The 26,346-nt window shown below is 42.9% G+C and overlaps 1 protein-coding gene across 1 annotated transcript; it reads right to left on the bottom strand.

Moving 5' to 3' along the window:
* Positions 1-1,325: 1,325 nt before the first annotated feature.
* Positions 1,326-22,217, bottom strand: LOC139566862 (alpha-1A adrenergic receptor-like). The gene is made up of 2 exons (XM_071388185.1): positions 20,775-22,217; positions 1,326-4,475 (listed from the first exon to the last, which is right to left on the bottom strand). Exons 1-2 carry the CDS (start codon positions 21,724-21,726, stop codon positions 3,883-3,885), a joined length of 1,545 nt encoding a protein of 514 aa, XP_071244286.1. The 5' UTR covers positions 21,727-22,217; the 3' UTR covers positions 1,326-3,882.
* Between the last annotated feature and the right edge of the window lie 4,129 nt (positions 22,218-26,346).

Below are 26,346 nucleotides of genomic sequence, written 5' to 3'. Positions count from 1 at the left end.
CAGGATGGTAAGTTGGTGGTTGAAGATATCCCTCTAGTGGTGTGGGGGCTGTGCTTTGGCAAAGTGGGTGGGGTTATATCCTGCCTCTTTGGCCCTGTCCGGGGGTATCATCGGATGGGGCCACAGTGTCTCCTGACCTCTCCTGTCTCAGCCTCCAGTATTTATGCTGCAGTAGTTTATGCGTCGGGGGGCTAGGGTCAGTCTGTTATATCTGGAGTATTTCTCCTGTCTTATCCCGTGTCCTGTGTGAATTTAATTATGCTCTCTCTAATTCTCTCTTTCTGTCTTTATTTCTTTCTCTCTCTCGGAGGACCTGAGCCCTAGGACCATGCCTCAGGACTACCTGGCATGATGACTCCTTGCTGTCCCCAGTCCACCTGGCCGTGCTGCTGCTCGAGTTTCAACTGTTCTGCCTGCGGCTATGGAACCCTGACCTGTTCACCGGACGTGCTACCTGTCCCAGACCTGCTGTTTTCAACTCTCTAGAGACAGCAGGAGCGGTAGAGATACTCTCAGTGATCGGTTATGAAAAGCCAACTGACATTTACTCCTGAGGTGCTGACTTGTTGCACCCTCGACAACTACTGTGATTATTATTATTTGACCATGCTGGTCATTTATGAACATTTGAACATCTTGGCCGTGTTCTGTTATAATCTCCACCCGGCACAGCCAGTAGAGGACTGGCCATCCCTCATAGCCTGGTTCCTCTCTAGGTTTCTTCCTAGGTTTTGGCCTTTCTAGGGAGTTGTTCCTGCATCTACACCTGCATTGCTTGCTGTTTGGGGGTCTAGGCTGGGTTTCTGTACAGCACTTTAATATTTCAGCTGATGTAAGAAGGGCTATATAAATAAATGTTATTTTATTTGATAAGTATTCACCCCTCTTGAATTTTTTCAAATTTTGTTGCACTACAAAGTGGGATTAAAATGAATGAACGTGTCTCCTTCCTGAGCGCTATGACGGCTGCGCGGTCCCATGGTGTTTACACTTGCATACTATTGTTTGTACAGATGAACGTGGTACCGTCATGCGTTTGGAAATTGCTCCCAAGGATGAACCAGACTTGTGGAGGTCTACAATTTTTTTTCTGAGGTCTTGGCTGATTTCTTTTGATTTTCCCATGATGTCAAGCAAAGATGTTCTGAGTTTGCAGGTAGGCCTTGAAATACATCCACAGATACACCTCCAATTGACTCAAATTATGTCAAGCCATGACATCATTTTCTGGAATTTTCCAAGCTGTTTAAAGGCACAGTCAACTCAGTGTATGTAAACTTCTGACCCACTGGAATTGTGATACAGTGAATTATAAGTGAAATAATCTGTCTGTAAACAATTGTTGAAAAAATGACTTGTGTCATGCACAAAGTAGATGTCCTAACCGACTTGCCAAAACTGTAGTTTGTTAACAAGAAATTTGTGGAGTGGTTGAAAAACAAGTTTTAATGACTTCAACCTAAGTGTATGTAAACTTCCGACTTCAATTGTATTACTACTGACATTGATTACTTCATTGTTTGGAAAACAAGGAAGGCATTTCACTGTTCTTGTGCACATGACAATACAACTTGAAAACTCCCTCTCACTCTCTTCTCTCTCTCTGTCTCTCTTTCTCCCTCTCTCAGTCCTCTTAGCTGATGTCTGGAGTAATTGCTTGTATGGCCATTTTGTTATTGTCAGCTTGGCAGAAATTTTGGCTAGGCCCCTCACACAGCGGCTGACTCATACAGTACTTAAGGCAACGTCCCAAATGGCACTCTATCCCCCATTAAGCCCCATACAGGCTCTGGTCAAAAGTAGTGCACTATATAAGGAATAGGGTGCCGTTTAGGACACAGAGGACTATGATTTATGTCTAGTGCTTTCCTTTGTCTCAAAAGTTATTGGGGGGGATATACACTGAGTTGACAAAACATTAGGAACACCTTCTCTTTCTGTGACATAGACTGACCAGGTGAATGCAGGTCAAAGATATGATCCCTTATTGATGTCACTTGTTAAATCCACTTCACTCAGTGTAGATCAAGGCTGTCAAACTCATTCATGCAGGTCCTAGTGTCTGTAGCTTTTTGTTTTTTCCCCTTTCAATTAAGACCTAGACAACCAACTCAACATTAGGAAGGTGTTCTTAATGTTTTGTACACTCGGTGTGTAACACACAGAGGCAAGGAACCATTTTTGATGCCCTCATCTGTGGTACAGTAGTTTTACTACTCTGGTAGTGCTACTATTACTCAAATGGTGTCAGAGAAGACGTCTTTGATGTGATCATGGACATTATAACTGAATTGTGATTGTGAGGGAATGCAGCTGGTAGGGCATTTCAGTAAATGGTAAATAGCAGCTGCCAATAGTGACACCTGCTGGGAATGACAGGTACAGTACAATATGTAGTTACAATGCATATGTGGTGTGTAGTTTGTGTGGGTATTTTGTCCGAACCTAGCCACCGTACAATGTACCTGATACAGCCAGTTAAGGTTTCACCAGTTGCTCCGTTGAATCGTTTCAGCCTAGCGTTTTAGTGCTAGGCTGGAACAAAAGCCTGCACCGACCAAGGCCCTCTGGGACTGACATGAAAAAAAAAAGTTGTATTTTTCCCCCATTTTATTTTGCTTAACATTGACAGACGTCATTGAACCATCAGCAAGTACAAACGAAACAAAAGCGTATTTTTGGCAATGCAAAGAACAGACAAATACTCTAATCAATGTGTTCAAGGATTGGATTCTGTCAATCCTTGTCCTTTCAAAAGATAAATGACCTCTCTTCTCTCTGGCTCTGATTGCAGGTAAGGTAAATACACCACGGTACTTATTCAACTGCACCATACATTGTTTCCAGTCTGAATGTGACCCATCGCTTTTATAATGCAATTTCACAGAGGTCTGCTAATGTCAGATCATCACACTTCACTCATTCACTTAGCAAAAGAATCATATGTAATTATAATTACCCATACATTACCCTATCTTTACTCATATCATGCTTTCGTCATTCAAGTCAGTGGCTTTCACTTTGATATGTGTGTTTTCTCTAAGAGAACACACGTCTATGCCCAGCTGCGTTGTGTTAAGTCGAGCCGGATGATCTGATACCCTAGAAAAGGGGTGTTTGTCTGTAGGTTATGGTCAAATGGGGGTTGTGAGTTGTGACCTTGTGTCTCGATGTTGCTGCTGGTTGTAGGGGTTGAGCTGTTTGGACTTGAGAGTGAGAATGCTCAAAGGACATAGTTGACGGGCTGCTGATGATCCCAGCCTATCAATGAGAAGTCAGTTTGACATCTTGCCACCTGTCCAGAAAGTGCCTTTTCCAGACCCACTTATTGTTCTGCGTTTGTCTTTTTAACGCAGCTCAAATAAATAACGTTCCATTCCACTTCACTTCAATCGCCATCCAACAAAATGAAACAAACACGATACAATCATTAAAGTTTGATATCATATTTTGGAGCTATTTGGTGCTTGGATCAAATTGGGCCATTTCCAGACAAAATGAACTCAAGCCTTTGATCGATGTCCAAACAACTCTCTGCAGACAAATGTTCCTCCAGTCTTGTTTATTTGCTGGTCAAATGGTCCCATGATAACCCCAAGTTCCGATATTACATTTTGTGGAATTTCCGCTTTCCGTTCCATGGTGCAAGTGAAAAAGAGCACTTTCCTTTGACTTTTACGTCTTTCTGCTTTGCAACGGCAAACCCCATTTAGGTGATTTAAGGAAGGAAGTATATTGGTCATTCCCCATGTTGATACTCCAATGGCAACCAGCAAGCGCTTTCACTTGCCGCGTCACTGCAAATGTCGTTGAAGAAGGTTAAGCAATTGAATGACAGTGGCCATCCAAATTCGCCAATCCCTTTGTCTGTCCCTCTAGAATCTAGATGTCTGTCTCCTTCAGGCCGTAGCACTCTGTGAGGTCATAGATCTGATAGCAGCTCTGCTCGGCGACTTCGTTGTAAATCCCCATGGAAACCGTGTCAATCTCTGTCCTCGCAAGGGAGGGGGCCGTGACGCCTCCCTTAATCTTATTGGACAGATTGTTCATCTTCTCCTTGAGCTGGAACGATGACTTCTGCAGTGGCGAGAACAGGCTCCACCCTTTAAAACTCAGTGAACGTCCTTGAGTGCCCTTGTAGTAGTGCGAGCTCCCGCACGACTCATGGTTGATGGCGTACCCCGGCCGGTGGTCTGTCACACTGGCATCGCCAATACCCATAGTACCCATTTCCCTGCCATCTATGCCCTGGTGGTGATGGCCCTTGACGGCCGTGCGCCAGCGCTGGTCGTAGAAGCGCCGCAGGACTCGGCGGCGGCGGTGGCACTGGCAGCGGAGGAGGCGGGTGAAGGCGCGCTGGAACTCTTTGCTGGAGCACGGGTAGATGACAGGGTTAATGCAGCTGTTGAAGTAGCCCAGCCAGAAGATGACCTTAAAGACCATGTCAGATGGCTTCAGTGCCGGGAAGAAGGAACCTGGGAGGGGACAGAGGAGAGAGGCGTTAGGATCTGTGATCATCTTTAAGATAACTTCTGTGCGAGACATTTTTCATCTCTCTTCATTTTTTAAACTCTGACATTTTGTGCGTATGACGAGAATTGGCCTCAAATGAGATACATCTAGCTGTTATTTCTATGCATCGCCAAGAGTGAACGGCAGCTTCTTCAGGTAAGGTTAAGGCGGGAGGTGTAAGTTTCTTTGTAAAAAAACAGCTGGTGCGCGATCTCTGGAAGTCTCTAGGTTTTGCTCACTTGAGTTAGAATACCTCTTGATAAGCTGCAGACCATACTATTTACCTAGAGAGTTTTCATCTATTTCTTTTCATAGCTGTCTATTTACCACCACAAGCCGATACTGGCACTAAGACTGCACTCAACGAGATGTACAGTATAGTGCCATAAACAGCTATATAGGGCCAGTGATTTTAATGCAGGGAATCTGAAAAACGGTCTTACCAAATGTTTTCCAGTGTAACAGTATAACTTTAAACCGTCCCCTCGCCCCGACACGGGCGCGAACCAGGGACCCTCTGCACACATCAACAACGGTTGCCCACGAAGCACGGTCGTTACCCATCGCTCCACAAAAGCCGCGGCCCTTGCAGAGCAAGGGGCAACACTACATCTAGGTTTCAGAGCAAGTGACGTAACTGATTGAAACGCTACTAGCGCGTACCCGCTAACTAGCTAGCCATTTCACATCCGTTACACCAGCATGTCACCTGTGCAACTAGAGGGGAAAAACTCTAGATTACCTTAATTCCACAAACAGAAATGTATACAAAGCTCTCCCTCGTCCTCCATTTGGCAGATCTGACCATAACTCTATCCTCCTGATTCCTGCTTACAAGCAAAAACTAAAGCAGGAAGCACCAGTGACTCGCTCAATACGGAAGTGGTCAGATGACACGGATGCAACAGGACTGTTTGCTAGCACAGACTGGAATATGTTCCGGGATTTATCCGATGGCATTGAAGAGTATACCACATCAGTCACCGGCTTCATCAATAAGTGCATAGATGACGTGATCCCCACAGTGACCATAGTTACATATCCTAACCAGAAGCCATGGATTACAGGCAACATCCGAATTATGGTCAGATTTGCCAAATGGAGGACGAGGGAGAGTTTTGTACGCATCTGTGTGTGGAGTAAAGGCGGTCTAGAGTTTTTTTCCCTCTTGTTGCACATATAACATGCTGGTAGAAATGAGGTAAAACAGATTGAAGTTTTCCTGCATTAAAGTCCCCGGCTACTAGGAGCACCGCTTCTGGAACTGAATTTTCTTGTTTGCTTTTGGTCTTATACAGCTTGTTGAGTGTGGCCTTCGTGCCAGCATTGGTTTGTAGAGGTACATAGACAGCTACAAAAAATGGTACTCTCGGTAGAGATGTTTCAGTGGAGAGGAACGCTTGGTACAGCCCCCACGTCCCTAATCTCATCTCATCTCCGCCACGGTGTTGACTGGCCCTCCTTTCCTTCATCTCTCCTTGCCCTGGCCTGAGCCCTCTCCTTAGGGACCGGCGGGCAGTTTAGTTTAGATTGGAGCTGACGTCGCACACACGCACACTATCCTTGTGTGGACCAAACAACTGATTCCCGTTCAAAATCCAATTTTCCTTAACCCTTAACCCCTAACCCTAAATCTCTATGGCTTAACCTAGCCTTAAAGGGACATTTCTATATTTTTAACATTTAAAAAAAATAAAACTTTAAACCTAACCCTAACTCCTAACCCTAAACCTAACCCCGAACCATAATTCTAACCCTAACAAATAATTAAACAGCAGCAGTAAAATAACAAGCTAGGCTATATACATGGGGGTACCGGGACAGAGTCAATGTGCGGGGGCACCGGTTAGTCGAGGTAATTGAGGTAATATGTACATGTAGGTAGAGTTAAAGTGACTATGCATAGATTATAAACAGAGAGTAGCAGCAGGGTAAAAGAGGGGTCTGGGTAGCCGTTTGACTAGATGTTCAGGAGTCTTGCTTGGGGGTAGAAGCTGTTAAGAGCCTCTTGGACCTCGACTTGGCACTCCGGTACAGCTTGCCGTGCGGTAGCAGAAAGAACAGTCAATGAATAGGGTGGCTGGAGTCTTTGACAATTTTTAGGGCCTTCCTCTGACACCGCCTGATATAGAGGACCTGGATGGCAGGAAGCTTGGCACCAGTGATGTACTGGGCTGTTCACACTACCCTCTGTAGTGCCTTGCGGTCGGAGGCCGAGCAGTTGCCATACCAGGCAATGATGCAACTAGTCAGGATGATCTCGATGGTGCAGCTGTAGAACCTTTTGAGGATCTGAGGACCCATGCCAAATATTTTCAGTCTCCTGAGGGGGAATAGGCTTTGTCGTGCCCTCTTCACAACTGTCTTGGTGTGTTTGGACCATGATAGTTTGTTGGTGATGTGGACACCAAGGAACTTGAAGCTCTCAACCTGTTCTACTACAGCCCCGTCGATGCCCCGTCGCTCGGTCCTCCTTTTCCTGTAGTCCTCAATCATCTCCTTTGTCTTGATCACATTGAGGGAGAGGTTGTTGTCCTGGCACCACGCGACTAGGTCTCTGACCTCCTCCCTGTAGGCGGTATCCTCGTTGTCTATGCATTGGTGCAATAGCCAATTGATGTAATAGCCTACAGTTTTCTTGACATTTGGATTTACATTTTTGTGATAGGCTCATGTTTTACTGCTACGACGTACCCACATTATTTATTTTGCCGGGTCACCGTACCGGACCGTACCGCCTTACTTTTACCCCTGACCCTAACCCTAACCCTGACCCTAACCCTAACCCTTAAGCCTAAAATAGACTTTTTCCTTGTGGGGACAGGTGAAATGTCCCCACTTGTCCAAATGTTCCTTGTTTTACTATGCTTGTGAGGAAAACACACACACACGCACACGCACACACACGCACACACACGCACACACGCACACACACGCACACGCACACACAGTCTACTTGCAAGTGTCAGCGTTGCACCGGCTTCACAGGCACTATACCAGTAGCAAAGATGTACATAGCAAAAGAGAGGGACACTTGCAAGTAGAGAGGAAGGGAGGTAGCGTAGTGAGGGAGGGGAGGTTATCATCAGCCATCATCACCCACTGGAGTGGCTTTAACAACCTGACATAGGGTCACAACAGGCCTCCTCTCTTGGCCAGTATGGTGGTAATTTGGGTGGTAGTCAGGTCTCTGAGATGAAAGCGTGTTCCTTTGGACATGATTGGTGTGTGTGTGTGCATACGTGTGTGTGCGCAATGGGTAATTGGTGTGTCTGCGTGTGCTTGTGTCTAATGGGTAATTGGTGTGTCTGCGCGTGCTTGTGTGTAATGGGTAATTGGTGTGTCGTGCGTGTGCTTGTGTGTAACGGGTAATTGGTGTGCTAGTGTTGCTCTGAGGAACCCGCCACCACCAAGCCGGAGTTTTGGGGCATTACTGTACATAACTATCCCTTTAAAGAACCAGACAACCCCGTGTGACCCCCTGTGTGGGATCTGACTGATGACACCATTATACTGTACTGTTGTTGGATGTATGTGGCCCATTAGGCTACTACTGTACTGTTGTTAGACAGGGCCATAGAGGGGCCCCACAGGAAGACTCGGTACCATTAGGTGGGTGATGTAGACAGAGTGAAACTAACCGGCGGTTCATTGTTTGAGGCTTGCTTCGTTTTCTCTCGTTATTAGTGTTGTGTTCTTTATGTAGACGGCTGATGATGAAACAAAGATACAACTATCAGTGTGTTGTATACAGCGCATGTTCTTTTCTGCCAGTTTTTTGGGGAACTATACAATAGTTTGCTGTTTGCTGTGATTGAGCTTGCCTGTCGCAATGTAACCAATGAATTAGTCCCTAAAGTGTGCCCATCTGGCAATCCAGGCAGACTCAAGGGAACGTTCACAGTATTTGAAAAGATTTCAAACCCAGGTCTGTTGTGTATACAGTACACACAGATTCATTATTCACACTCACATGCACACACTTCTAACTTTGCCGCAGGGGGTGTGTGTCATATAAACAACTATATACCCTCCTTCCCCTAGTCTGCCCTCATCTGTCCAGTTTGACATTGGCTTTCATCTGGTGCGGAGCTAGGAATCGTGTTTCAAGAATGAGTCATGCCAATTTACATCTGCCAGAAGGAGAGATTTATGTCCCTTTGGTCCTGTTCTTCCCAGAGGCTTCACTGCTGACTGGTTCAACACGACAACACAGCATTAAAATGAACTATCAGACACAAGGCATCATGGGACAAAGTAGTTGTGTATTGATTCTAATTGGCAAAATGACATCAACTTTGAGCGATGAATTCCGATTGTAGTCACGAGTCATATGCTACTTAGGAAGTGCCTGGATTGATTTGGCTTGTTGCCTTGACACATCGCCGCTGTTGCCATGACCACATCAGCAGCCGGAGATGAATAACTACTTTATAGTACTTAAACTGCTTTTAGGAGATTACGGAGTCTCTTTTATGTGGAGCTTCTCTATCGAGAAGATGTTTTGTTTTAGTATTTTGTGAGGATATGGTTTTGAAAAGTTCAGTCGTGACAGTTTAACAGAGTTCCCAGAGTCCCAGCCTTCAGAAAGTAGTCATACTCCTTGACTTATTGCACATTTTGTTGTCTTACAATCTGAATTCAAAATGGATTAAATATGATAATTTTTTCGCCCGTCTACACACAATAACCCATAATGACAATGTGAAAACAGGTTTTTGAAATGTTAGAAAATGTATTGAAAATGAAACACAGACCAGCTGCAAAATCCTGGATTGTGCAATATTTATAAATTCTTTCTAGGTGTGTCCAAACATTTGACTGGTACTGTACCTCAACTGGTATGCCATCCAGACCTGGAGTTTTCCCGGACTTGAAGGCTTTAATTGCATCTAGAAGTTCCTCCTCTGTAATTAGGCGTCCAATGAGTCTTTCTGTATAGCTGTTCATTTTACACTATTATTTTTTTTTTTTATCCTTTCAAGTAACTTCAGTTAGTGGATATGGAGGAGACTGAACTTAAAACATATGCTTAAAGTACGTTGCTTCCTCTTTCAAAATATAGTTTGGTGAATCATGGATGACTCTGTCATTTGTCAATTATTTTTTACAATTCTTAAAGCTCTGTCAAGTTGGTTGTTGATCATTGCTAGACAGCCTTGACATAGATTTTCAAGCCGCATTAAGTCAAAACTGTAATTAGGCCACTCGGGAACATTCACTGTCTTCTTGGGAAGCAACTCCAGTGTAGATTTGGCCTTCTGTTTTAAATTATGGTCCTTCTGAAATGTGAATTAGAATTTACTTTCGTGCTTTATTGCAAACAGGATGCATTTTTTGGAATATTTGTATTCTGTACAGGCTTCCTTCTTTTAACTCTGTCAATTAGGTTAATATTGTGGAGTCACTACAATGTTGTTGATCTATCGTCTGTTTTCTCCTATCATAGCCATTCAACTTTGTAACTGTTTTAAAGTCACAGTTAAATCTCTGAGCGGTTTCCTTCCTCTCCGGCAACACCATCCAAAGTGTAATTAATAACTTCACCATGTTCAAAGGGATATTCAATGTCTGGTTGTTTTATTTATACCCATCTACCAATAGGTGCCTTGCTTTACTAGGCATTGGATAACATCCTTGGTCTTTGTGGTTGAATCTGTGTTTGAAATTCATTGCTCAACTGATAGACCTTACAGATCATTGTATGTGTGGGGTACTGAGATGAGGTAGTCATTCAAAAATGATGTTCAACTGTTATTGCACACAGAGTGAGCCCATGCAACTTATGTGACTTCTTAAGCAAATGTTTACTCCTGAACTTGTTCAAGCTTGCCATAACAAAGGGGTTGAATACTTATTGACTCAAGACATTTCTAAAAACATAATTGCACTTGGACATTATGGGGTATCGTGTGTAGGCCAGTGACAAACAATCTCAATTGACTCCATTTTAAATTCAGGCCGTAACACAACAAAATGCAGAAAAAGTCAAGGGGTGTGAATACTTTCTGAAGGCCCTGTATACATCAATTTAAGCTATAAATTGAATGCTTTGAAAAATGCAGGTTTGTAAACTTTCAAGTGCGTGAGGAGCTGGTGACATCTCAGCTGTAATATTCCCAATTCCAGGAGAAACTCTGTCATACTTAGAACCAGCAGATATAATACATTGTGACACAGTTATAATGGCTGATACATGCTTACAAAAAGTTAGAAAGCATTTTAACGGCAGGTTTTAAGTTAATTGTTACCTGGAAACTATTCAGTATGTCAGCCATTTATAATAAGCAAATGACCTACCTGTCAATCAACTGCGGTGTAGTGTTGGGGGAGAGGATTACTTAATTTAAGACGACACTCAATGTAAAGGTCATTATTCTATGAATCAATGCTTTGTAATTGAAACCTTGAGTGGAGAGGGCTACAAAGGACTGTGCTACAGTGTAATGAGTGTTGTGCAAGCTTTGACAGGTGCCACTCACTTGGAGTGAGTCACGTACAGGTCTGGCTGATGGATCTGGCTGGGCCATATGATACTTAGATACTTTGAATACTAACTTGCGGTTTTTACTTACGCTTTCTGTAAGCCTTCATAGGGTATCTGTTTTCAAGAGAGTATTTTTGTAAAAATGTTCAGTTAGTTAAGAACAAATTCTTATTTTCAATGACGGCCTGGGAACAGTGGGTTAACTGCCTTGTTCAGGGGCAGAATGACAGATTTTTACCTTGTCAGTTCGGGGATTTGATCATGCAACTTTTCAGTTACGAGTCCAATGCTCTAACCACTAGGCTACCTGCCGCCCCATTCAAGAGAGTGTTAAAGGTGTAGTCAACCAAATAAAAAATGACATTGTTTTTCTTATCCCTGTGAGTAGTCTATGAACAAGGTAACACTGCACTCCATGTCCATAGACCGGGGTAGGGAAACCAATGTGTCATTTTGTCATTTGGATGAAGTATCCCTTTAAGTCTGTTTATGGCGTGTTGAAGGTGAGTTATAAGATTCTTGTTCCAGACTAGTTATGTTGGATGTCCTTTAGAGATGTGGCTGAGAAAAGCACAAGAGGACATAGTAGGACACACTTCTGATTCAACTTTCTGTTTTTACTAGTTTTGGTTTCTGGGAATAGTGGTCCATTATGAATCAGAGTGAACAAATGAGTGCCACGGAGAAAGGAGTTGATTGCGGAAATGCTTACAAGTGCTAAGAAAGATCCGTCTCTGTACAAATGGAGTAAGTGGACAAATCCTCTAAGTGTTCCACCCATTTGGCTGTACAAAAAAGGTATGGAAGAATAATTATTATTGCGTCTGATAGGCCTACAGCAGGTTGAATATTGTCCAATATTCAATAACCCACATTGTCCAATATTCAACCTGCTGTAGGCCTATCAGACGCAAGAATAATTATATATATATATATAGTTAAGGGGGAAGGCTATGCTTACAGAGGTAGCCTATTGTTGGACACAACCTACTAAATTTGACAAGCCCTCACAATTTGTCTTCTTTCAAATAGATGATGAGAGAAACAAATGGCAAAGCCCCTCTCGCTATTGGCCAAAGTATTCTCAGAACCTATCAAGAATGTGAAATGAAAAAAAAAAAAATCCTCAAAGATAACATCGTGCAGGCCTGTTTTTCCTGAGCTAATTATTTCCTTTGGCAAAGCAGAGCTCCCCTTGCCCCCTCCCACCTCTCCCCCGCCACGGGTATGGGGATATTCATAATGGTATCATGCGAAAAAAGCGCAACAACATATTTGGTCATGTGGTATGTCCAAAATGGCACCCTATTCCCTATATAGCGTACTACTTTTGACCCATTTGGCTCTGGTCAAAGTAGTGAACTATGTAGGAGATGGCGCAAACTTTATTTATCTAGGCAAGTCAGTTAAGAACAAATTCTTATTTACAATGAAGGCATACCCCAACCAAACCCTAACGACGCAGGGCCAATTGTGCGTTGCCCTATGAGACTCCCAATCACTGGTTGTGATACAGCCTGGAATCGAACCAGGGTCTGTTGCCTTTAGCACTGAGATGCAGTGCCTTAGACTGCTGCGCCACTCAGGAGCCCATTTTGGGACAAATCCATACAGTAGTCTCGTTTTGCTTGGAGTGAAAGGCCTCCTTCCTTACAACATCAGTGTCTTCAATAACATTTTGATACTGGTGCCGAGGCCATCATCAGATGCCTTTGTAACAATCAGAAGCGATACGTAATTACAGTTTCAGGTTACGTACAACGTGTCTGTTCTGTTTGTAAAAGTACGGAGTTCGGATATCTACAGTACCAGTCAACAGTTTGGACACCTACTCATTCAAGGGTTTTTCTTTATTTTACTATTTTCTACATTGTAGAATAATCGTGAAGACCTCAACCCAATTGAGATGGTTTGGGATGAGTTAGACCGCAGAGTGAAGGAAACGCAGTCAACAAGTGCTCAGAATATGTGGGAACTCCTTCAAGACTGTTGGAAAAGCATTCCAGGTGAAGCTGGTTGAGAGAATGCCAAGAGTGTGCAAAGCTTTCATCAAGGCAAATGGTGGCTACTTTGAAGAATCTCAAATATAACATATATTTTGATTTGTTTAACACTTTTTTGGTTACTACATGATTGCATATGTGTTATTTCATAGTTAAATAGTTAAAATAAAGAAAAACCCTTGAATGAGTAGGTGTGTCCAAACTTTTGACTGGTACTGTATATGGTTAGAGTTGTATTACTAATGTTTGTAATGCCTCAGAGCGTGCTATGCCGTCCTGTGTATCCATTATCAAGGTTTTTGTCACATTACTATACACATTGCCTACTGCGTATAATATATGACTAGTTCATCTCCTTAAGGCAGAGACATTACGGCCTCAAGATTCATTTTTTGTTTTGTTCCTCGGCTTTAACAGCACACGGCCCCAAAGTTTATATTTCTCTCCGTTTTTTCGGATTAGACCTATGGACAGCACTGACATTTTGTTTATTGGAAAAAGTGAAACGTTGGGCTGACTGTATTACATTATTTTCTCTTGCTGTCAGTCTGTCGCAGTTCCGCCACCACATTAACACGGACATTCCTACAGCGATAAGGCTCGTAGAAGAAGTGTTAAACATTATCTCTTTTGAACTGCTCTGCATTCCTAGAATTGGAGGGTCGCTCTACATTTGAGTGGTGAGGTGATAACATTTGAAAGATTTTGGTAACTATTTAAGGCTGTGTGTGTGTGTGTGTGTGTGTGTGTGTGTGTGTGTGTGTGTGTGTGTGTGTGTGTGTGTGTGTGTGTGTGTGTGTGTGTGTGTGTGTGTGTGTGTGTGTGTGTGTTTGTATGTGTGTACGTGTGTGTGTTTGTGTACGTGTGCGTTTGCGTTTGCGTGTGCGTTTGTGTGTTCGGACAAATGCTAAAAGCTTGTGTTCCAACACAAATAGATGTGTCATGGGGACTGGAGCCACAGAAATTGAGTCACGAGCATCATCAAAGCCACATTTCTTTAGCCTAAGATGATGACAATGCCTTCAGTGGTTGCTTATTGTGGATTTATTGTTGCGCCCTGAATGAAATGTCTTGGTAGTTGACTTCCTCGCTCTGTGCATTATCATGAGGTTACCAAGCCATGCTTCTCACTTCGTTCTACCCAAGCCATTGCGTGGCTAACTCAGAGACATGAACAGGAAAGGCAGAGACGTTTTGAGAAGGGGGGGAGAACAAAAGAACGAGAGGGGTATTGTACGTGTGGAATGGTGCCATCTTTACCTCCTCCCTTCCCCCTCCTCCTTTTTATTCCCCTCATCCTGGCTGTTGGGCGTGTGTTGTTGAGACTATGGGAGGAATTCAATTACAGCTGTCATAAGGGCAGTGGACCGTTGTGTTCCTGGGGTCAGCGGCCTGACTACTCCAATTAGAATTACCCATCTCTCTTAATAGACTCTTTCGTGTCGATGAAATTGAAATATCCTTGTTTAATATTTCACTTTCTTAATAGTGCACTTGGAATATGTCAACACAAGCACAGTGAAAGAGATATATAACTTAAACGTAATTGAATCAGGATTGGGGAGCTGGGGACTGAGGGACTGGAGGTTGGAGGGCTGGAGGACTGAGAGGCTGGGAGGTTGGAAGGCTGGGGCTGGGGGGGCCTCAGCTAGCCTGGCACAAGTAGCAGAGCGTGCTGGTTGGGGCCGTGCCAGGAGACGCTATCAGCCAGCCAACAGCCAAGTACGCACAATAACATTCCGGGGGATTGTAGGAAATGAAATCTAAGGAACTCAACTTGATTAGTAGGCATAGTATGTTATGTGTAGGCTTATACAAAACAAGGCTGTGGTGGCTTGCAACAATGTTACAAACAGTGGTCCATTGAGATGGAAATCCCCAATGGTTTTAAACACACTTTCCTTTTCAACCTAACATCTGTGGAGCGAATAGGATTTCCCATTATAGAAAGCCCTATTGCAAACTTCTAAAAGATGCCACCCTCTCTAAACTCCTGCCTGACTAAACTCCCGCATTGTTCCAAAAGCAATGTTTGCCAGAATATCGCTTTTAGAATTACCCATCTCTAAAATCTTTTGTCTATCTTGGGGGCACAGTCCATTTGTTCTGTTGTTCTGTTGTTAAGAGTATAGAACTGCAGCCAAACATTTGAGCGCTGGGTGTAACTAATGAAGTGGTGCTGGCCATCTTTTGAATGATTTTCCTGATACATACTGTAAATAATGCAATAGAAAGGACGAGGTATAGAGTGTGTGTGTACCAGTGGAGGCTCCTCAGAAGGGGACGGGGAGGACTGTACTCCTCAGTGAATTTCAGTAAAAAACATTTTCTAAGTTATCCTTTTTAGATAAAACTAGACTAAATATATTCACGTCATCAAATAATTGATTAAAATACACTGTTTTGCAATGAAGGTCTACAGTTTCTGTTCTCTTCTGCGTACATTGACTTCAATACAAAACCTAGGAGGTTCATGGTTCTCACCCCCTTCCATAGACGTACAGAGTAATTATGACAACTTCAAGAGGACATCCTCCAACCTATCAGAGCTCTTGCAGCATGAACTGACATGTTGTCCACCCAATCAAAGGATCAGAGAATGAATCTAGTACTGAAAGCATGAGCTACAGCTAGCTAGCACTGCAGTGCATAAAATGTGGTGAGTAGTTGACTCAAAGAGAGAGAAAGACAATAGTTTAACAGTTTTGAACAAATACATTTCTTCCAACATAAAGGAAAAGCAAGAGAGAGATAGCGGGATTTCATATTTTTGTTTTTCACTTTCAATTTTAATCACTTAGCTAGCAAACCCAGTTGTTCCTTCTAAATGTTCCATTGCCATACTGGCTGGCAACGTTCTTATCCCTTGTTTGCTAGCTAGCCAACTATGACTAACTTGCAGTCACTTCAAAAAGTGCAGTCAGAATAACAGCAACAGGAGCTGCATTTGCATTTGTTTAAGCTGTTTTCTAGTGACATTTATTTGGATGCATCCATAAAAATGAGTTTATGAGGTGCGATTTCGCCTGGCATAGAAAATGTGCTCACTTGTTAGGACACTGTTGTTCCGAGGAGCTAGCCAACAACACAGATAAAACAATCACTTCCAACTGAAGCTGGAAAGACTGCAAACTAGCTACACTTTGTTTAATTTAACATTTTTTTCAATTGACATTTCTTTGTATACAGTGTATTCCAAAAGTATTCAGACCCCTTGACTTTTTCCACATTTTGTTACGTTACAGCCTTATATTAAAAAAAAATCTATTAAAAAATGTCCTCACCAATCAACACACGATACCCCATAATGACAAAGCGAAAACATGTTTTTAGATTTTTTTGCAAATTTATAATAAAATAAAATCTGAAATACCTTATTTACATACGTATTCAGACCCTTTGTTATGAGACTCGAAATTCAGCTCAGGTGCATCCTGATCATCCTTGAGATGTTTCTTCAACTTGATTGGAGTCCACCTGTGGTAAATTCAATTGATTGGACATGATTTGGAAAGACACACACCTGTCTATATAAGGTCCCACAGTTGACAGTGCATGTCAAAGCAAAAACCAAGCCATGAGGTCCAAGGAATTGTCCATAAAATTCAGAGACAGGATTGTGTGGCACAGATCTGGGGAAGGGTACCAAAACATTTCTGCAGCATTGAAGGTCCCCAAGAACACAATGGTCTCCATCTTTCTTAAATGGAAGACGCTTGGATCCACCAAGACTCTTCCTAGAGCTGGCCGCCCAACCAAACTGAACAATCGGGGGAGAAGGGCCTTGTTCACGGAGGTGACCAAGAACCCGATGTCCACTCTGACAGAGCTCCAGAGTTCTTCTGTGGAGATGGGAGAACTTTCCAGAAAGACAACCATCTCTGCAGCATTTCACCAATCAGGCCTTTATGGTAGAGTGGCCAGATGGAAGCCACTCCGCACATGACAGGCCGCTTGGAGTTTGCCAAAAGGCACCTAAAGACTCTCAGGCCATGAGAAACAAGATTCTCTGGTTTGATGAAACCAAGATTGAAATCTTTGGCCTGAATGCCAAGCGTCACATCTGGAGGAAACCTGACACCATCCTTAAGGTGAAGCATGGTATTGGTTGCATCATGCTGTGGGTATGTTATTCAGTGGCAGGGACTAGGAGACTAGTCAGGATCGAGGGAAAGATGAACAGAACAAAGTACCAAGAGATCCTTGATGAAAACCTGCTCCAGTGCGCTCAGGTCCTCAGACTTGGGTGAAGGTTCACTTTCCAACAGGACAATGACCCTAAGCACACAGCCAAGACAACACAGGCGTTGCTTCTGGACAAGTCACTAAATGTCCTTGAGTGCCACAGTCCAGACTTGAACTCGATCGAACATCTCTGGAGAGACTTGAAAATAGCTGTGTATCGACTCTCCCCATCCAACCTGACAGATTTTGAGAGGATCTGCTTAGAAGAATAGGAGAAACTTCCCAAATACAGGTGTGGCAAGCTTGTAGCGTCCTACCCAAGAAGACTTGAGGCTGTAATTGCTGCCAAAGGTGCTTGAACAAAGTGCTGAGTAAAGGGTCTGAATACTTATCTAAATGTGATATTTAAGTTTTTTGGGGGGGATGAATTTGATAAAATGTCTAAAAACCTGTTATTGCTTTGTCATTATGGGCTATTGTGTGTAGATTGATGGGGGGGGGGGACAATTTAATCAATTTCAGAATAAGGCAGGATGTAGAAAAAGTGGGTTCTGAATACTTTCCGAATGCACTGTATATCCATAAAAATTATGCCAGCTGATTCATGATTTTGACTGGCTGGGAAAAGCTGCCTGCCTGTCTGTCTCGTTTCGACTCCCGACACATTCATTACTATGGGTCAGCTGGAGATAGAATTTGAATATTGAAACAATGTTGTAAATGTCATAGAGACAGACAGCAAGGTTTATACATATTTCCGCCATTGAAAACTAAATGTTAGTTTAAAAGAAATGTGAGAAAATGTCTGGATGCTTTTTACAGTGGAGATCAAGTTTATACATTCCCTGGCTAGTCTGATGAAACAGTGGATTGCGCAGTCAGACGGAACAGAATAAATAGATATTTTAATGTCATAGACTTAGCAGATGTGTTTTGGATTGAAGTCCACAAACGAAGTGAAAAGGTAAGAGGAGAGCGCATAGATGCGAGAAGGGATACAACGTGGCTGCTATGAAAGTGAACAGTGTTTACGTGTGATCAGGGGTGTATTCATTTAGCCATATTCTGTTGAAAAACGTTTCTTAAATGGAAGTAATCAGAACGAAACGGGGATAAACTTTCCTGAATTTGTGCAATAGAAACTCTCTGTTTGCAACTGCTGGACTAATGATTACACCCTAGATCAGCTAGATACAGGCAAGAGTGTGCAAGGCAGTATTGAATGTGTCACTGTCTGTCCATATGACACTTTCTGTCACCTCGGAAATGTTCCCTCGACCTGTGTGCACCTAGGTTGTAAACTTTCATTCATAGGCTAGGTTTTAGCAACCTCATGATGGGTATAGGGAAAACGTCAGTATCATGTAGTAGCCTTAACCTATCTCTGTTACATTGAACTGGGTGAATGGATTATGAATGACAGCCATCCAACATGCTGTAAGAGGCCATGCTCATGAAAAGAAAGGTGTGTCCTCCCTCATCTTAAATGGCACTGATCGCCATTGGTGTGTACAGTGTGTGTGTCTTTCAACATCTAATTTTGATTTGAGTTGTCAACTAACGTGAATTCAACGTGAAATCAACAACAAATGTCACCATGTCATTGGACTTGGGTTAAAATTTGGGTGACAAAAATATGAAATGCCCTTTACATTGATCCAATCAGTTTTCCATATTGACTCAATGTCATCACATCATTTTGGGAGGGGTTGAAATGATGTGGAAACAACGCTGATTCAACCAGTTTTTGCCCAGTGGGATGTTATCATAAATGGCTCCGCTATGCCCCAGTCATTCTCATTGATGCTCCTTATAAAACCTATTACCTGAGATAATTAGGGTGGTATTTGATTAACTCCTGTTGTGCCTCTCGTCTCTACATCTGACCCCATTTCACCAGTAAAGCACTTTTCAACTCATTAGCATTTTATTGACTGTCTGCTGCTCTGTGAGCAAGTCACCTGTTTGTTTCTCAAATCACCATCAGACAACGGTTCTTGCACTTTCCTCTTGCACATAGTTTTTTTTGCTGTTTGATGATCTGTATAGTATATTGTGTTGTGTATCTGTGCGTTGTGTATCTGTGCGTTGTGTATCTATGCGTTGTGTATCTATGTGTTGTGTATCTATGTGTTGTGTATCTATGTGTTGTGTTTGAACACCTCCTACACCCTTTCGACTCCTTTTTCCATTGACCTGTTGTTGCAGAGAGATTCACTGTAGAACAAACACCCACAACTCTAGTTATTTCAACTAATTATTATTAAGTAACCGGTTACACAGCCTTTTTTCTGTTTGCTCAACTTTTCTTGTCCAAGTGTTAACCTGAACTAAAAAACTTTTCGTTGGCCCAAACTAAGCTCCAACTTGAGAAAACTTTGTCCCCAAAAATTCTGTCAATTTAAAATGATGTTTTCTCAACTCATATGTTCATTCAAGTAGAGACTATTGTTTGGGAATCTTAACTAAATACAGCTGTGCAGCTGATTACACACAGCTTTTTAAACGTACATAGTTGACACACGATTACATGGTGCATGTTCATTTATACATTATGATTCAACATGTCCTCACCTGGGATTTAAACACACAACCTCTTGGTTCATGGCATGCCAATCTTCCTGCAACACCACCATGTCTGTGTCAGTTATCAATTCATCTGACTATTCTCGTAATCATTGATTTCATGTACTTATTTAAGCAATTCAAATGTTCTGTATGGTTGTCTAATGTTGGTGGGGAATATTATATATTTTAATGTGACTCCTTAATCACTAGGATAAATAAAATAGTTTTTTTTTGTGTACTTTTATGTCAGGAAAGAAATAGGAATGGCTTGTATTTGCTCTTCAACATACTGCTACCAAACAGTAGGGCTTTAAGCACAATTGATGACGCCTTTGAAGGACATTTTATGTCTATGGACTGCAAACAATACATCGATGAATTGCACATGTATATAGGCATATGAAAAATCGGACTTATAGTTATGTGTAATGATGCCGCATGCCAGAATTACAACTCTTCATGATAGTTTTTAGTACATTGTTACCGAATATATGTAGTGCGTAATTGTGCGTAATTGTGGATTTTCTCAGTATGCTACGTTGATCTTCTAGAGAAGAAAAAAAAAGAAAAACCAATACCTCACAATTTCAGAAATGAAAAGACTGTATTTTATTGGAAGTTTGCACGATGCGCGCAACCTTCTCATAATAATTATGCACTTGGATGAATTTCAAACATCCTTGCTTAATTAATAATGTTTCACGTTCTAAATAGTGCACTTCGATATGTAAACATAAGCACAGTGAACAAGATATAACTTTAAAGTAATTTAATCGTATTTGAGTGATGTGGACACGCGGTATAGGCTACATCCTCGCAGTGAAACGCACACTCGTCAATCAATACAGCGAATCCTACTGATCACACAAGTGAGCGCACCCACAAACGTACAGATTCTGAGACACATATTTTACATATGGTTAAAACAGAGAAGCAATTAGACTGTAGCCTCTATTGTGGACCTCTTTAACCCCCAATCAATTGCTAGTTAAATGTTGATAATGCAAACCAACACTTACCCAGTGGTAAAACAAAGAAAAACGGTAGCCAACACAGGATGAACATCCCGACGACAATCGCCAGGGTTTTGGCAGCCTTCTTCTCCCGGGAGAACTTCATCAAGCGCACGGACAGCGAACTCCGGAACGGGTGGTTTTTACTCTTGGAAGTATCCTCCAGCATGCTCCGACAGTGAATCCTGAGCACCACTTCTATCGACTTATTTCTCTCCCGTTTGACCCCCGCTTCTAAACTCTTGGTAGTCCTCCGGGCCACCACGTAGACCCTGAAATACATCACAAGGATGACCATAAGCGGGAGGTAGAAGGAAAAGAGCGAGGAGAAGAGGGCATAGCCCGGTTCTTCGGTGATGCTGCAGACGCTCTCGTCGGTCGGCGGCGGTTCCTTCCATCCCAGCAGCGGTCCTATGGAGATGACCATGGAGGAGACCCAGACCACCACCAGGATGACAGCGGCTTTCTTCTCCGTCATGATGGTGGGGTATTTGAGGCAGTGTTTGACCCCGATGTACCTGTCTATGGAGATGATACAGAGGCTGAGGATGGACGCGGTGCAGCAGAGCACATCCACCGCTGCCCAGATGTTGCAGAAGACCCGGCCGAACACCCAGCATCCCAGCACTTCCAAAGACGCGGAGAAAGGCAGCACAATAATGCTCAATAGCAAGTCCGCTATGGCCAGGTTGACTATAAAGAAGTTGGTGACGGTCTGTAAGTGTCTATTGCATAGCACCGAGAGGATAACCAAAATGTTCCCAACGATAGCCACCAAGATGAACACGGATAGAAAGACCCCGACCGTAATGACCTGGGGGTCCAGTGTGATGTTCGTGCAGCTGATGGAGTTGGTGCTGTTGTCTGTGAATAAGATTTGGTCCAGGAAGGATTCGTTGAGAGCTTTTTCAAAATATATTCCATCATTGCTTTCGTTCATCAAATTAGAATATGTCATTTTGAAACTCCATAAAGAAAATGTTATAGTTTGATTCCAAGGGAAAACAAAGTGGTATTCATAATGTTTTGTTTGTTTCCAGTATGCAAAGAAAACGAGATGAAATGGGACATTCTTCTCACATATGTGAATTGTCTTGAATTTATAAACATCTCCAGTGTAATCTAGATTGCTTCATCTGTTAAATGCGTAATTTTCCCCCAACAAAAATAAAAACCGATGCGCAATAACAGCACCATCCCTCTGTCTGAAAATGCAGGATCAACTATTCCTTTTTTTTTTTTAAACTGAAGACTGCTCCAGCCAGGGACTTTCTTTGAGTTCTTTGAGGTAGTAAAAATGTCAAATCTCAAATGAAGTATCAGTAAGTATATTTTTGTAGCTCCATAGCACCGGATGGTCCGATTCTAGTCCACTGTTGGTATTCTTTTAGTAAGAAGTCCAACCCATAAGACAGAGTCTCAGCCTGCCTAGGACCCCAGCATCTGAGCCCTGCGCTCCTCCCTAGCAAGTGGATTAAGTGACGCGTCGCCTAAAAACTGCGATGCCACGAGAGGGAGTCGCGCCCGTTTCCACACACTCAACACGCATGCCAGTGTCACCGCGAGTGTATATATTTTACCCATAGCCTAATATTCAGTTGATGTTTAGACTATTTCAGTATTATATCGCTGACATATACAACCTGAAGCCAGACTACATGCAAACTAAACCCTTCAGTAGAATATAATACACTACATGGCCAAAAGTATGTGGACACCTGCTCGTCGAACATCTCATTAAAAAATCATGGCCATTAATATGGAGTTGGTCCGGCCTTTGCTGCTATAACAGCATTCCCTCTTCTGGGAAGGCTTTCTGCTAGATTTTGTAACATTGCTGCGGGCACTTGCTTCCATTCAACCACAACAGCATTAGTGAGGTCGGGCAATGATGTTGGGAAATTGGCGTTCCAATTTATCCCAAAGGTGTTCGATGGGGTTGAAGTCAGGGCTCTGTGCTTGCCAGTCAAGTTATTCCACACCGATCTCAACAAACCATTTCTGTATGGACCTCGCTTTGTGCATGGGGTCTTTGTCATGCTGATATAGGAAAGGGCCTTCCCCAAACTGTTGTCAGAAAGTTAGAAGCACAGAATCATCTAGAAAGTCATTGCATGCTGTAGTGTTAAGATTTCCCTTCACTGGAACTAAGGGCCCTAGCCCGAACCACGAAAAACATCCCCAGTCCATTATTCCTCCTCCACCAAACTTTACAGTTGGCACTATGCATTGGGCAGGTAGCGTTCTCTTGGCATCCGCCAAACCCAGATTTGTCCGCCGGACTGCCAGGTGGTGAAGCGTGATTCATCACTCCAGAGAACGTGTTTCCACTTCTCCGGAGTCCAATGGCTGCAAGCTTTACACCACTCCAGACGACGCTTGGTATTGCGCATCGTGATGTTAGGCTTGTGTGCGGCTGCTCGGCCATGGAAACCCATTTCATGAAGCTCCTGACGAACAGTTCTTGTGCTGACGTTGCTTCCAGAGGCAGTCTGGAACTCGGTAGTGAGTGTTGCAACTGAGGACAGACGATTTTTATGCTAGATGTTTACACTCCACAATAACAGCACTTACAGATGAACCGGGGCAGCTCTAGCAGGGCAGAAATTTGACGAACTGACTTGTTGGAAAGGTGGCATCCTATAACGGTGCCACGTTGAAAGTCATTGAGCTCTTCAGTACAGTACCATTCTACTGCCAATGTTTGTCTATGGAGATTTCATGGCTGTGTGCTTGTTTTCATTCACAACTGTCAACAACGGGTGTGGCTGAAATAGTAAAATCCACTAATTTGAAGCGGGTTCCACATTCTTTTGGCCATGTAGTGTATAATAGCTAGAATATAATAGAATAGATACTTAATTGTGCATTTTGTAGCTCTGGTACATACTGTTAGATGTGTTAGCATTATTTAAAAAATTTGGCAGAGATATTTGAAACATAACAAATCCAAAACCACAAGTGAGTTGAAATGACCACTGCAACAAAAACACTGTCAGTCATGGCCCCAACCCAGAGCTGTAGGTTTGAGTGAAAATGGCCTTCTGGGTCCTAGTTGTAAAGTTGTAAGTCCCCAGTGACTCTGTGCAGCTGCTGCTGTCCCCCAAGGGGGGGGGGGGGGGGGGGGATTGGTCGTTATGAGCCACCAGGGAGAGAGCAGCGGAGGGGACACAAGCTCTGGGAAAATGGTGCGAGGCAGAATGCAGAGTCGCTGCCGGACTCACAAGCGGCAACACACATGCTGTGCTTCAATCTGCACTCCCTTTTTTCTGCAGTTGCGTTTCAAAAGATACCTAAGTGGAGAAAAACACACAAAAGCATCGAGCAAGATGCTTGGCTGAGGAGTATAGGCTAGCCGTGATATTGCCTAAGAAAGAGGACTGGATTATATATTTCTATGCATATTGCATGGGAAGTATGAGAAGTATGGCTATTTATGCACGGGCTGAATGAGCATAGGCCTACATCCCATTTTTATATCACAGGTAATAGTTTGATAATATCTGATTCAAAACGATCACTCCTTAGGCTACACATCCAGGGTTAGTCCTCAAAACAAGTCTAAAATATTGTCTTTAATTCCCTGATTCATTGTGGCATATGGGTGAGAAGGGGGTATGAAATGACTTAATGATGTCTGTCAGGGGTCCGGATGCTGGATGCTTTTCTGCTCATGCAGAATAATGCAATAACTAACGACACAATGTCAGTCACCCTGAACCTCAACAGCCAGTCTGCAGGCTAGAGGCAGCTCCTCGGAACAATGCAGAACACCTCCCCATGGACCATGAATACGGATAACTGGAGCCTGGAGGGGCTGCAACATAACTCTTTCAGAAATGTCCTTCCAAGATGGCCACCTGTCAATCATCTCCATTTTTCATCATGTCCTTAAAGCACCAAGTGCACATCAGTTTATTTTTTTTTATTTTTTTAAATCATAATGGTTTCTAAATCTGTCCATTTGTAGGCTCTGGACATGACTACAGAACATGTGAGGGAATGTATTTACGAGTGTGCTATGTCAGCAGAACACTACTGTTATCCAATCCAACATACTTTTTTTCCCTCCAAATGTATTATTCCACTTTTGGAAACTAGACAGAAGCAGACATTTTCTTTTCTTGCTGTCCTTTGAACGTATTAACTTCCACGGACAAACGTGTCACTTTTCTGTGAAGTTCTTTAAGGAACAATGAATCTAGTCTCCTCCGGTAACAAGCAACTTTAAAACGAGGAAATGAAATTGACATGGTCTGTGATGTGACTGTGTGGTGCACTTTGACAGGTCTAGGTGAAAGCAACCTCTATCGTTGTTCTGCCTCTTGTAGCAGACACCCTTGACCATACAAGGTGACTTACAAAGTTGATATTTGACATGTTATTCATTTTAAGGAGGAAATAGACTAACGCTATTTAGGAGAACTTCTTGCCTCAAGCACACAGTAGTACAGTTCATATCCAAATCCAATTATCCAGCCGACTCACTTCGGTATTTCTAAACACTACAGTACATCTAAAACATGGAAAAGAGGAATGGAAAAGAGTTAAGGTATATTTCCCCCTGCATCTGTTTTCCTCCTGTCGCTAAATCAACTGTTATTACTTTTTAGATTTTAAATACACGCTGGATAGTGGATACCCCCCCCCCCCCCCCTGTCCAAACTGGTAAGAGTGTCTGAAATGTAACCCCGTGTCCAGCACTTTCCTATGTAGCGTTGAGGACGCTCAGCTGTCACAGCCACCGCCTCATTACAGTTCCCAGTCAGAAGCCTTTATGTGCAACTGGGGCTACTGTCCTGTTAAAACATTCTGTCCCATCCCAATCCATCCCATTCAGACCTGGGTTCAAATAGTATTTTTCGTATTCACTTATTGTTTGATTGAGCCCTACCTGGAATGCCCGATGAGCGGGGTTTGCAGCTGCACTTTTGGGACTATTCCACTGATTCCATTGTGCCAGGCAACCTCAATCAAGTGCAGCTTAAGTACTTCAAAATAGAAGAATACGATTTGAACCCAGGTCTTGGTTGGACTGCTGATCAACATTCTGCCCTCCATAGTTTGTCTGAGCTCATCCTGTTCCCCTTGAGTGAAGGATAACTCGGCAGTTATACATTTCACCCCCCAGGGTAGGGCGTCCAGGCAGTGACGGCAGGATTACATTTCTCCTGTGTGTGCGTGTGCGCATGAGTTCGCATGTGCATGTGTATGTGCGCGGGTTGTGTGTGCGTGTGCATGTTTCTTCAATGAACAGCATTACTTGGAGAGTTGCTCGTGTCGCTGGAAAACGTGTTCATCATAACAATATGACATTTCCATGAACTTCAGTGGATATAGTGCTTCGTTATATCATTACCTAAACATGCACACTTCCATGGTGCTCTCGTTCACACAGCGCGCAAGTACATCACTCATGTTCTTGGCAGCGGTTACTTAAGTAAAAATATTTTAAAGTACTACTTAAGTATTTTTTGGGGGTATCTGTACCTACTTGACTATTTATATATTTTTTAAACTTTTACTTTTACTTCACTACATTCCTAAAGAAAATAATGTACTTTTTACTCCATACATT

This window comes from Salvelinus alpinus, chromosome 39 (assembly GCF_045679555.1).
Source record: "Salvelinus alpinus chromosome 39, SLU_Salpinus.1, whole genome shotgun sequence".
Taxonomy (NCBI): Eukaryota; Metazoa; Chordata; class Actinopteri; order Salmoniformes; family Salmonidae; genus Salvelinus; species Salvelinus alpinus.
The sequence above is the reverse complement of the archived record's forward strand: the minus strand, read 5'-3'. Positions and strand labels throughout refer to the sequence as shown.

What these genes read in the sequence shown, in the direction of transcription:
- LOC139566862 (XM_071388185.1), bottom strand. Translation starts at nt 21,726, where the DNA reads ATGACATATTCTAATTTGATGAACGAAAGCAATGATGGAATATATTTT. An exon ending in TTTCTTTGTTTTACCACTGG is followed by an intron (nt 4,476 to 20,774) that starts GTAAGTGTTGGT and finishes GTCCCCTCCCAG; the next exon opens with GTTCCTTCTTCCCGGCACTG.